The following is a 13,069-nucleotide window of genomic DNA, read 5'->3' on the forward strand; positions in this document are numbered from 1 at the left end:
GAATCTGGATCTATTCCTTACAGAGCTTGCTTTACACTGACCTCACAGCCTGTTCATCCCAATTCCTCAACGATAGGTTGATTGTGTCCTTAAACAAAATTGTTGTATAAAAATCCTATCCCAAGTCCCAAACCGAGAGGGAGAGCACAAAAGCACGCGCATCTTTTTAGTGAAAAAGGCTTTTGTGCATATAAAGCAAGTAAACGCCCGCCCCAAATGATAGTAATAAAAAGGACTGAATAATATCCGTTAGTTTAAGCCTTCCAAAGATTCTTTCACTGAATAAAAAATTAATATATCCATCTTCTAAAGATTCTCTGTATATTTTCTATTTCTCTACTCCTACGAGCGCGCCTACCGCACAAGTAAATACACATATGCACACAACTCGAGTCATGTCGGGACGGGGAGTGGGGGACACAACACAAAAACCACCACGGGGTGCGCATCTAGATCGAGGGGCGCATCTACGCATGGTGCGTGAGTTAGATAACATTAGGGCCTCCCTCTGAATTTAATAATAGTAAACTACACCCGTTTTTTAGGTAAGAGCTTCCCCTTCTTTGGTCCATTCTCTTTTGTCAGCACTCAGCACTTCCCAGTTCCCACCCACTGGAGGCCACTACCATCTCCCTCTCTCAGAAATCAGAATCAATATTCTCAGCCCAGCCAAGCAGCGAAACTGAGATTTTGGAGAAACCAGTAAATGTATTTAATTTTTCACGTCCTTCGAGCTAATACCACCCCCAGCTTCAACCTTCTTTTTCTTTTCTTTTTCCCTCTTCTCCCACCTCACAACCTAAAAGAATAAAAGAAATATCCCTCTGTTCCATCTCTCAAGAACCCTAGCTACAAGACATTAGCCCCCACCAGAACAGACAAGCAGGCCGAGCTCCCGCACTAGCTGTTAATGGAGAAAATTTCCATCCTCAGGTACCCTCTCTCCCTCGCTTTCTTTATCTTCTGTTTCGTGACAACTGCTGCCGAACAGATCTCATCTTTTTCGCTCAAGAAATTCGAGACAAACCCCATTTTCGGCTCACAAGTCTCTCTCTTCGGCGATGCCGAGGTTGTTAATGGTGGTTATTCCGTTAACGTTACTCGTTCGTCGATTCTGAGCGCTGGACGCCTCATGTACAAGCAACCCATTAAGCTTGTTGAAGGGAACCCTAGAAAAGGAGTGTCCTTCTCTACATATTTCTCTTTCTCTATCTCCCCTGACAATGGCGATGGCATCGCTTTCGTGCTTCTTCCAAGTGGGTTTCCTTCCCAATTCTTAGACGGAACCTCCTTTGGGCTCTCCCCGGGATTGGGGAAGTTGGGCTCTCGAGTTCTGGCTGTTGAATTCGACACCTCCATGGACGCCAAGTTTGCTGATCCGAACGGAAACCATGTGGGGATCGACATAGATACCCTCGTCTCTGTCGCTGTGAGCAATGTGTCCTCCCTGGGTTTGGTGCTCAACGGTGGTGACAAACTGCATACGTGGATTGATTACGACGCCAGCTCCAAATACTTGCAAGTTAGGTTGGGCAAATTAGGCAACGTGAGGCCATCTGATCCATTGATTTCTTATCCAATCGATCTGGCAGAAATGTGGAAGGAAGAAGAGGTGTTCGTGGGCTTGAGTTCATCAACCGGGAATTCTTCCCAGACCACAACCGTTCATTCATGGAGCTTTACGTTGAGACGGATTCCTAACTGGATGCATTCACAGCCATTAGACCCTCGAGCTCATTCCGAGCCCAGTAAGCCTCTGACAGTAACAGTAGTCCACAAGAAGAAAGATTGTGTGATCAGAACACTTACTGGAGTTATTTTTGGGACTGCCTGCGGAGCATTGGTAACATTAATTGTGATGGCGTTGTGGAATTTCTTCACAAGCAGGCCTCCGGTGGCTCCGGTGGAGTATCCCGAGCACCCGGTGGAGTTGGGTTACGAAAAGATCAGAATAATTAGAGAAAAAGCTACCACAGATGATAAGAAATAGCTGTGTTCGTTTAGGAGGCACAGGGGATTGAATGTTCCATCTGTTGTAAATTCCTCTTCCTTTATTTTTCTTTTTCTTTTTTATTTGTAATTTTCAAGTGTCTTTTGTATGGTGCTTGATGGAAATTTAGTTGTTTTTCTGCTGAGTTTCATCTCAAATGATGACAAACATTTTATATGCAACTATTGATTGGGAAAATTGGAATTATTTTTGCATGTTAGAAGCTCTTATTTCTAACCAAGCTCCAAAATTCTTGCAGTAACCACTTTTAACACACAAAGGCAGAGCTATTTCACTGACTTGATTACTGCAACCTAGTTGTCTGAGTACAAGAACTAAGAAGGACAATTCTAAGGAAAGTGCTTCAATTAGGATTCAGATTACCTCAAAACCCATCTGGGATGAATAATCCTAGGCTTGTGTACATGAACAGAAACTCCACTCAAACCCTTAATTAATTAATTTGTAGCTAACTGAACAACTGTACAAGGATTTCTAGTTGGAAATCAAGCAGGGGCTTTCAGAAGATTTCTAGTTGAAGCATTTTTTTCTTTTCTTAATGTAAGGCAGAAGGTGTGAGGAGCTTATATATCATTGTGTGTCAAACAAGAAACTTTCCCAAATTAATCAACATGTGAACTGTTTCTGTATGCATGTGTTGACTTTGTTTACAATATCTGTGAAGTTCAGTAATAAAATCTCTGCGCCAATGCAAATTCTCAGTGTTCCGACTAAGAAGTTGGTTGCATTGGAATTTGGATGATGATGCTATCAAAAGATTGATCAGAGCATTTTTCTCATGAACCACTCACAATAAATCACTGCACAGAAAGCTTGAGACTTGAAATGCAAGGCATATTCATGCCCATGTAATGGTGAGAGTGGGGCTACTACCATGGCTGAGACTGACCTTGCTGTTTTACTTATTTTGATCCAAGCATTTGCCTCCCATGTTAGAAGTTAGCACATTAGAAGTGCCCTCACATGCTCCTAATGGTGCCAGTCTGCCAGATGAAACTTATACAAGATGTGGTGTGGATGCAAGGATGTTAGATGTATACTCCAATCTGACAATCGAGAATGGAAGCAGTAAAGCACTTAAGCACCCCTTGAGAGAGTGACAGAGGAAGAAAGCCAGAGATGAATTAGAGAATAGAACAAAATTGGGCCATCTTCTTCTCCTTTGAAAAAATATTAAAATGGAAAAAGAAATCGGGTCCTCCCTTCTGCTAAGTGCTAACCTTCTGTTTGTCCTTTGTTTCAAGAATAAAGGGCCTACCGGTTGAACGATGGAAGTTTCTTCCTTCACCTTTCAGAGTTATCTCACCCGCTATGGTGTGGTCTGGACCTCTGCGATTTGACCAGCTCTTAAATTTTCTCAGCATTAGAGTTGACCATTGACCGAATGTTAAATATTAACCATTGGATGTGCATTTTCCAAAAGTAGGATTAAAACTTCTGTCCCAAATGTGGTAATTGTTAACGTACGACAAAAAGTATTAAAGATACAACGACTCTTCAAGCTGATTTCTGGAGCAGTTCAATCTCCATGGATGGTAGACGTTAATGTGGGCTTGGATCATCTAAATCGATCTGTCATGGCGTGAGGCAACTGTATGCATCTATCTCGTCAGTCGTCATTAAAGGTAGCACTGTGCTTGGACGCGGAATGCCTGAGCCCTGAAACAATTACAAAACAAGACGCTGTGCGTGGACGCGGAATGTTTGAAACAATCCAAAGAATCCGATTGTAAGTTTTCTTGTGTAAATGCTAGATTATCCCAACCAAATTTTTTTTTTTTTTTTTTTTTTTTTTGGGGGGGGGGGGGGGGGGGGAGGGGTAAGAACCGGAGAACTGCATGGCTTTCACTGAGAAAAAATAATGACAAGAGTATAAAGTTTCGTGGTTTTGATGGGAGAGAATGACAGCAGCAGTCAGCAGAGCAAAGAATATCCAACAGTAAATCCCTTTTAACGGGAAGAGGGGAAAATGGGTCAGTGATAACTGATAAGATAGAGTCCATGGGCAACTCCAGAAAAACGACGACTGTGTGCAACTCGTAATAATTTTCATCTTTGCAGAGAAGGAGAAGTAAGGTGAAAGTGGAAGCGGAAGTGGAACCCAATGCCAAATTGCCAAGGGGGCCAAGGCATTATCCACTCCCACTCTTTGCCCAGCATCGTGTCTTTTCTTGAGTCCCACAAAACAATGTCTGGGAAAAGAACACAAAGAGTTGCATATATTCTTCATGTTTTACTATAACATTCCTTCACACAAAAATCAAGAGAGAGACTGGCAGCTAGCTTATGGAAATCTCTGTTACTTTCCCCCCCAAAGACAAAAGCAAAAATTCAGGCGCCAAGAACGGGAAATTCCAATCTCTGATCATATCCTGCAGTCCATATTCTCCTTTCCACTTCCCACTGGTGACGAGAAGTGAAAGTCCAATAAAACTCAGTTCAGAAAACGAGATTCCTACACCGCTACACGCTCATTTTGAACAAACAACTACGGCTGAAATACACTATATAATTGTCCAAGAAAAGGGTAACGTGGGATTTCAGAAAAAAAAAATTCCGATCCAACGGTTAATGCCTATGCTCCCACGGTGGATCCTACGAACAACTTCAAAAATTGTTGGGCCCGGAGGCAACTCCTATTGGTTAGTGAGGCTCAGTTTGAAAGGAGTACAAATACAAATATATATAATGCCAATACATACAAAATAATACAAATTAGATGGTTTTACACTCTATATTTGTATTTGTACTTCTTTCAAACTGAGCCTAAGAAAAAATTAGGCTTTATTTTTTGTTTTTTTTTTTCTTAATGTAGCTAATCCATCATAAAATCATTTTACACTTATAATAAAGGCTCTATTTGTTTGCAGTTCTGTTTAGATTTGAATCATTTGTTTGTAACTATAATTTGCATTTCTATCAGTTGATGCAAATTTTATACTTTTTTGCCTAATTTGCACTCACTGATCCTACAAATTTTGCATCCCAAAAGCATGGTTTTTAAAAATGAACCAGTCAGGGGTCCGGTTATTGATTTGAACGGTCCGATCGTTCGACCCGAACAGCAGGCCCGTTCTGACAAAAAAATAAAAATTAAAAAAATTTAAAAACAGTCAAAACTATTCGAATGGTTCAAATGGTTAACCAGTCGGTTCAGCGATTTGTTAACCAAAATCAATGATTTTGAAAGAAAAAACAGTTTTAGAGAAAAACGGAACCAATCCAACCAGTTCCTGGTTCTTCTAGTCCAACCATCCAATCCGGTCCGATTTTGAAAACAGTGCCCAAAAGTGTGAAAACTACCTTCCAATTTTTGTTAACCATTCAAAAGACTTAGTGCCTGATCTTTCACCACATGATCAGTTTGTTGGCCACATTGATTGATAGGTGACATTAACCCACCAACAAGACGCTCTGATTTTTCTTTTGAAATGAAAAGAAGGTAGATCCCTTAGTGGACACGAGTTTTGGTATTAACCTCACATATATTCAATAAAGCTTCAATTTCACATGATGTGATTTTTAACCACAAAGCAGATTAGTATTGGGGTTCTCAAATTGGATTCAACCCAGCTTCACTTACAACCCAACCATTCACATCATTATATCAGAATGGTACAAAACAAGGAACTTACTTACTCCCACTATGTATATTGATGACTCTTTTAATTCAGCTACAGGAAGTACAGGACGAGGATTCGTCATCAAGAATTCCACTGAAGGTCTACAAATTGCAGAAAGAAGTTCATGCTGGGTCATCAACAGTTACGGTGCCGAAATACGGGCGCTTCTAATGGGCCTCAAAGCTGCAATTTGCAACAACATCAGGCATCTTCTAATATTTTCTGATAGTACAGAACTAATAGACCTTGTCAATACAAATCGGCCAGCTAAACATTGGGTGGAACAACTACATCGCAGTAGCATGAGACATCTTATTGCTGACTTTTATATATAAATTTTGTACATATTAACAGACAAAACAATCAAACTGCCCAACTTTTTGCTTATATGTCATGCATGGGGCAGTTACGTATACAACATCACTCCAGATGATCTTTTCATGTAATTTTTTTTATGATCAATTGAAGAAAATTTCCTCTTTTTTGTCAAAAAAAAAGGCAGATTAGTATTCTTTTAGAAAAAAAAAATAGTCTAGTATTTGTCAAAAACCTGAGGAAGAATAGAGATTTTTCCCTAAATCGTATATATGCAAAATCCAAGCCTTTAGAGTTTTTTACCCATTCAGGCCTTAGACTGATATGTTCCTTCTAACATATGATGGTGTATGGATATTTTGAACTCTGATAGGAGATAGATCCATATAAAATGATTTAAAAATTAGCTGGCTATAAATAATCTGATTATACTAACTTTTTGTGTAATGTTTGGGTGGGACAAGTTGGTAATTACATCAATTAATTTATAATCAATTTAGCCAGCCAGATTTTATGAACTCCAGTCATGATTGCTACGCCAAGACTGATCTACTGCTGTTCAAAGAGTGGAAGAATTATAGATACAAAGTTCCAATAGTACAATTTCTCCCTTTTCAAAAGATAGGCATTAAGTGGAGTTGCAAAATATTGATTAAGCCGCATTTGGCATTACTTATTTTAAGGATTCATCTTCTTTTTATAATTAAAAACTTAGTATTAATAGGGATATTTTTATTATAAAAAGGACGAATAACATCAGTGTTTACTTATAAAATTTTTGCCATGGGCCATATTTTTTTTAGAATGAAAAAAGTTTCTGATGCGGCGCAATTCAGTCATTCCTAGTTGGCACTCGTGTGGTTGTTTAAAGACACTTGAGATAAGGAAGAATAAGAAGAATCCCTTGGGAGGTTACCCGGTGGGAACACTCCAATGCTTAAGTTAGTACTCAGTAGAAGCGAGAGAAAGACGAAGGGCTAAGAGTGAGGATAGCGCGTTACCACTATGTTCACGGGGTCAAAGATTCAGAAATGAGTTTCTCTTCTGCCCTGAGGGCTTTTATGGGGAAACTCACACTAGGTCGGGCATAACCGCCACTGGGCTCCTGCCACAGCCGTTACCTGCCAGGGCTACGCAGGTGGCCGTTGTGGTGTACGCCTCGCCCGGGTGAGTGACACGTTTCCAAAGTGGCAGGCACGCCTTTGCCTGCTGAGAGACGTGGACGCAGACTGTCGAAAAGACTGGGACTGCGCCATCAGTAGAAGATATGACACAGTCTGACCGGTACGGTCTATCAGTCGGAAGCTTCCTGGAGAGCGCTAGTGCGACTCGTTCGCAAGCTATTTTGTGGCGAGCTTGAAACACTCCAGGATTACCCTTGGTGGGATTGGTCCTCGGAATGACTTGTCTGCTAGGGAGCTCAAGCGAGCCAATAACTTTAGCTTGCAAGCTATAGTTGCCTCGAAGTATCTCTTCAAAGATAGCACGGGGAGCCCGGAGTTCGCCTCGTGGTGGACTCCTCCCCTCATGAGCTGTAACGTAGCGGACTGTTTCGTGGGCCGTCACTTGGTCGCTCTGGGCTTCAATGCTAGGTTGTCGCTCATGCTAAGTTGGCGTCTACGTGTCACCGTTTCATAGGTTGGGTCAAATCATCCTTCATCAATTGCCTCCCACTCCTCGAGCTAAGAGTACCGCCTTAGCGCGGGGAGTTTATGAAGTGCGATGAACTGATTTGACCAAAATTCAAACTTGATTGACTGCCCTCATTAAATGCATTTGTGGGAATCAAGAGATTTTTTTACTTTCCTAACTTTTCGGATTATGAAAATGTGTTGAGGTGGCCTTCAACTCCGAACGTCGTGCGGCTGCGACTACCTTAATTATGGAAGATGTGCCGCCAATCGCCTTTGATTTTCAGAAGGCGTGCGGTCAGGGCGCCCGCGGGCCGTTGGATCTGCTTTGATCCGGGCTGTCAATCTGGAAGGGTGGAGACTATAAATAGGGGGCCCCCTCGGGCCTCATTTTCTCCCACGCCATCTTGCTGTCTTTGGATTCTGAGGTCGCACACTTCACCTAGTCTACCCAAGTTCCTCAGTTTACTCTATTCCGTCTACTCTGTTGAGTCTAAATCGCTGTCAGCCATGTCTGGGTACCCATACCGCACCTATATCAGGGGCGATAGCCAGGATGATGATGCTCCCTCGAGCTTGGGGGGAGCCTGGGAGCAGATCCCGGAGGCTCGGCAGGCCCCTGGTGACATGGCGTCTACTTATAGGGGGAGGGAGCCTGATACCTTTGGCCCTTCCTTGATGACAGCGGAGAGACTTAGGTCTCTGATATGCTACTTTCGCCTCCCTAGGGACCTGGTTTACAGCCTCCCCACTGGCAACTTCCCTTGGGAGCATGGTCCCAATGACATAATAATCTTTCAAGAACAACTCGAGGCCGGCTTGCGCCTCCCCCTGCACCCCTTGATAGTAGAGGTGTTAAATCACTTCAACGTCACCATTGACCAGCTTCATCCCGACGCCATTCGAAACATGGTTGGGACTATATCCCTGTGTTACGAGTACTGCCTTCCTTTGGGTCTTTATATTTTTGTCTCTATCCTTTGTATAAAGAATGCTGCTCATGGGTTCCTTCGGAGAGGTGCTTTTATTACCTCTCTCCCCGCTGCGGCTATAAGCTCTTGTACGAGCTACCGACTGGAAGCGGGATTACTTTGTGGCCCATAACCCCGAGGGGTGGCCCTTCTCCACTGGAGGGCATCATCCAGGACCCCGAGGCCAAGATGGACCCTGAAATTCGGAAAACGATGCTATCCTGGGCGTCGATAGGCTTCCTTTGCTCGGACTACTTGACCGAGGAGAAGCTCGTGTTGGCAGGTTTGAGCCCGGGTAGGTCGGCCTTTTAGGTCGCGCAATGCCTTGTGACAATATTGTATACACATGTATTTTGTTCTTGTTGGACTAATATCTTGTGGTCTTTTGGCAGCCATCATGTCTAGTGCCGATTTGCACCGCCTTCTCTCGGGCAGCCAGAGGCGCCATGCGAAGAGGACACGCCCCGACCAGACCCCTCCTTCGGGAAGTACTGAGTTCGTGTCTGCCGAGCTAGTTCTACCCTCTCCTCCGCCCGAGGTTCCAATGCCCCCAGCTGAGGGGGGTAGTGGGATTAACCCTAGGGGAAACGAGCTCCCTCAATCAAGGGAGGCTCCCTGTAATCCTCTCCAGCCCCGTCCTTACCCCGAGTTCCTAGTGGGAAACTGGGAGGGGGTGAATGATTATCTGGTGGCTCACCGGAGAAGCCAGAAGGTGATCACTAATGACGAGGTCGCTCAGTGGGGAAACATGGAGCCCAGGGACCTCTTCGTGTTTGCCTCCACCCATTGCATGGTAGTAAGTGACCCTTTTCCCTTTTTCTCTCTTGTTTTGCCCTTTTCTGATGTCCTCTGATCTTCTTTTCCGTCGGCAGGTGAATTCCACCATCCATGCCATGGCTCTCCAGACACGCATCCATTGCGTCTACGCCCTCAACCAGCGGGCTGCCAACCAGAAGCTCCAGGGTGAGCTTGACCGGATCCGGGCCTAACTACAGGATCAGTGTTCTGTTTGTGAGTTATAAGTTCTGGGTCTATACCGGGCATCTCTGCCGCGGACCATGCAAAAATATCTAAATTTTGAAAAAACTTATCAGTTTTGACCGTAGAGGTTCTTGGGCAGAAGCGCTGATCTGAAACATTCAAGCTGGGTCCGCTACTGAGGTCGAAACCGTGATTGTTTCTTCTGTAGGCGCGGCTTGTTCTTCGCCTTGCTCCATAGGCCGCTCCAGCTCGAAGTCATCGACTACCTTGCTTTTTCCCTTCAGGGCGGCGACGTAGCACTTACGGGATTCAAGTCGGTCACCCTACGCTACCCCGACACTGAAGTCGGTTGGAAACTTCATAGCCAAATGGTAAGTGGAGACCACTGCCCGTAGGACATGGGTGATCGGCCGACCTAATATGGCATTGTAAGGGGAGGGGGTCGCAACCACTAGGAAATCGTGCTTGAATCTAACTACACAAGGCCACGTGCCGAGTTCCACAGGTACTGTTATTTTCCCAAGGGGCTGGACTTCTTCTCCGCTGAAGCCACCAAAGGAGTTTCTGCGGGCTTCAGGTCGCCTCTCTGCAACTGGAGCTGGTCAAATGCATCTTTGAAGATGATGTCGGCTGAGCTGCCTGAATCAACGAGTACACGCCTGACCTCGAAGTCGTTGATTCTTAGCTTTTTTACGAGCGCATCGCCGTGGGGGTAGTGGACCACTCGCGCGTCATCTTCTATGAAGAAAATTGGCTCTTTTGTCCTCAGCCGCTTTGGGGGGTTCTACTCCTCCCGGGTGGCATCGCGAACCGATGCCCGAGCTGCTGCTGAAGTGCAACCCGCAAAAATCGAACCTCCCACTATCATGTGGATGGTCCCCCAAACTGGCCTCTCCTCCGGAGGTTGCCTCTGCAGTTGTTCGGCTGGCCTGCTGCTGGACTCGGGGGCATCCTTACCGTGCTCCCCTTGACGACCTGTTTTATTACTATTATTATTATTCTGCACAAAGTTTCTTAGATATCCACGACGGATGAGCTCCTCTATCTCGTCGCGGAGGTTTTTACAACTCTCGGTACTGTGATTGTGATCTTTGTGAAAACTACAATACAATTTCTTATTTCTTTCATTGGGATTCCCTCTCAGACGAGGTGGCCACTTCACGTACCGTGCGTCCTTGATTGCCATCAAAATTTCAGCCAGCTTTGCGTTCAGTGGGGTGTAATCAGCTCGATCCGCCATAGGGGGTCGGAAAGACTGACCCGGCTTTGCCCCCCGAGTTGTGTCCTTTTTCTTTTGGTTGTCCCCTTGACTGGAAAGCTCTCCTTCCCCCTTCCTTTTTTCGGGCGTGCCCTCACCCTTTTGGTTGATCTCCTCTTCGGTCGCTATGAACCTATCCGCAAGCTTCAGGAACTTGGTTATGGTCGCTGATTGGTTGACGACCATGTGCCATTTAAACTCTCTATGTGTCACACCCTTCTTAGCTGCTGCAAGGCGTATGGGGGGGTCCAGGCGTGGTATCTACATACAGGCATCGTTGAACGGCTAGATATAACTTCGAATGGATTCTCCCTCTCTCTGCACTATGATGATGAGACTTTTTTAGTTCGCGGACATCGTTTGCTAGTAATGAAGTGAGACGTGAAGGTTTGCGCAAACTGCGCCCAACTTCTTATCAACCCGGGTGCCAAATTCCGGTACCACGTGTGGGCTGCTCCTCTAAAAGTAGCGGAGAAGGCTATGCACATGCACGACTCACTGGCTCTCACCAGGTGCATCTGTGACTGAAAGGCATCTACATGATCATTCGGGTCAAACGACCCATCATACTTGTCAAGAGGGGGGAGCTTGAAGTCTTTGGGCATTGGGACTGCCAGGAGTTCGGAAGATAGGGGGATGGAACCAAGAGGAGGGGAGCTTTGACTTCGGCCGAGCTTACCTCTTCTTTGCCCATGAGCTCGAGCAAATCGTGGGTGATAGATCGGCGAGCTCGATGGCGGTGTCTCTGCTTCTTGGTGGGCTCGGCATTTGTGCTACTCACCTCTGTGTTGCTCGTAATGGTTTGCGCAGGAAGTAGCCTGGCCTACTAGTGATGGTTGCAGATAGAGGGGTCTTGCTTGGAGTCTGTTGCTAAGATCTCGAACTGGTTTTCAAGGATCGGGGTTTCAAACTTTGACTACTGAGGTGATGTAGACCTGGCGAGCTGGAGTCTTCCCGACCTGTCCACCCGCGGTGAGACCGGGGTAGCCGATCTCTCTCGTCTGCCGCGGGGGGAGGCCTGGATTTTTAGGGGGTTCTGGGGGGCCTCTCCTTGGCCAACAAGGTGCTCGTCCTAGCGACAAGACTTAGCTTGCTGTGAGGCTGGGTGCCAAGGCGGGTACTGCGGCTGCTGAAGTTGAGGTTGAGGCAGCTGAGGGAACTGTTGTTGATATTGATATTGGGAGACCTGGTGCAGTATGTGTTGTTGATAGAGCTGAAGTTGCTGGAACTGTTGCATTTGGGCCTGCATGGCCTGCATGCACTGCATCAAGTCCTAAAGTTGGTGCAGGCTGGCCGCTGGAGGCACAACCGAATGTTCGGCGAACGTCGCTCCAACTGTAGCGGGGAGCGGGGCGATGACAAGTGCCACTGTGAGAGACACATTCAAGCTGGGGATCTCGTCCACTGAGAGGGGGACGGTGAACTGTCCGATACAGACAGTAGGAAGCTGGGGTTGTTCCCTAGATTTATCCATTTCCGCGCTTCGTCCGGCATTGCTAGAGAAAGCCATGAGCGTCGGATTGTTTCAAGGAAGAACCGAACTGCGAAATCTTAGGGAGAAAGGCCTTTTGAAGTGTTTCCCATAGACGGCGCCAAATGATGCAGCACAATCCAGTCACTCCTATCTGGCACTCGTGTGGCTCCTCAAAGACACCAGAGACATGGAAGAATAAGAAGAATCCCTTGGGGGGCTACCTGGTGGGGACACTCCGATGCTTAAGTTAGTACTCGGTAGAAGCGAGAGAAGGACGAAGGGCTAAGAGTGAGGATAGCGCGTTACCACTATGTTCACGGGGTCAAAGATTCAGGAAGGAGCTTCTCTTCTACCCTGAGGACTTTTATAGGGACACTCACACTAGGTCGGGCATAACCGCCACTGGGCTCCTGCCGCAGCCGATACCTGCCAGGGTTGCGCAGGTGGCCGTTGTGGCGTACACCTCGCCCGGGTGAGTTACACGTTTCCAAAGTGGCAGGCATGCCTTTGCCTGCTGAGAGACGTGGATGCAGACTGTCGAAAGGACTAGGACTACACCATCAGTAGAAGATATGGCGCAGTCTAACCGGTACGGTCTGTTAGTCGGAAGCTTCCTGGAGAGCACTAGTGCGGTCGTTCGTGAGCTATTTTGTGGCGAGCTTGAAACACTCCAGGATTACCCTTAGTGGAATTGATCCTCGGAATGACTTGTCTGCTAGGGAGCTTGGGCGAGCTAATAACTTTAGCTCGCGAGCTACAGTTGCCTCAGAGTATCTCTTCAAAGATAGTACAGAGAGCCCGAAGT

The 13,069-nt window shown here is 45.9% G+C and overlaps 1 protein-coding gene across 1 annotated transcript; it reads left to right on the forward strand.

Annotated features, from left to right (window-relative positions):
* Positions 1 to 400: 400 nt before the first annotated feature.
* LOC148868849 (L-type lectin-domain containing receptor kinase VIII.2-like) lies at positions 401 to 2,197 on the forward strand. Its single transcript, XM_088973654.1, has one exon. The coding sequence runs from the start codon at positions 911 to 913 to the stop codon at positions 1,988 to 1,990; it is 1,080 nt and encodes a 359-aa protein (XP_088829780.1). The 5' UTR covers positions 401 to 910; the 3' UTR covers positions 1,991 to 2,197.
* Positions 2,198 to 13,069: the final 10,872 nt, after the last annotated feature.

The sequence above is a fragment of the Nelumbo lutea genome, chromosome 2 (assembly GCF_056320005.1).
Source record: "Nelumbo lutea isolate HS-2025 chromosome 2, American lotus-T2T, whole genome shotgun sequence".
Lineage (NCBI taxonomy): Eukaryota > Viridiplantae > Streptophyta > Magnoliopsida > Proteales > Nelumbonaceae > Nelumbo > Nelumbo lutea.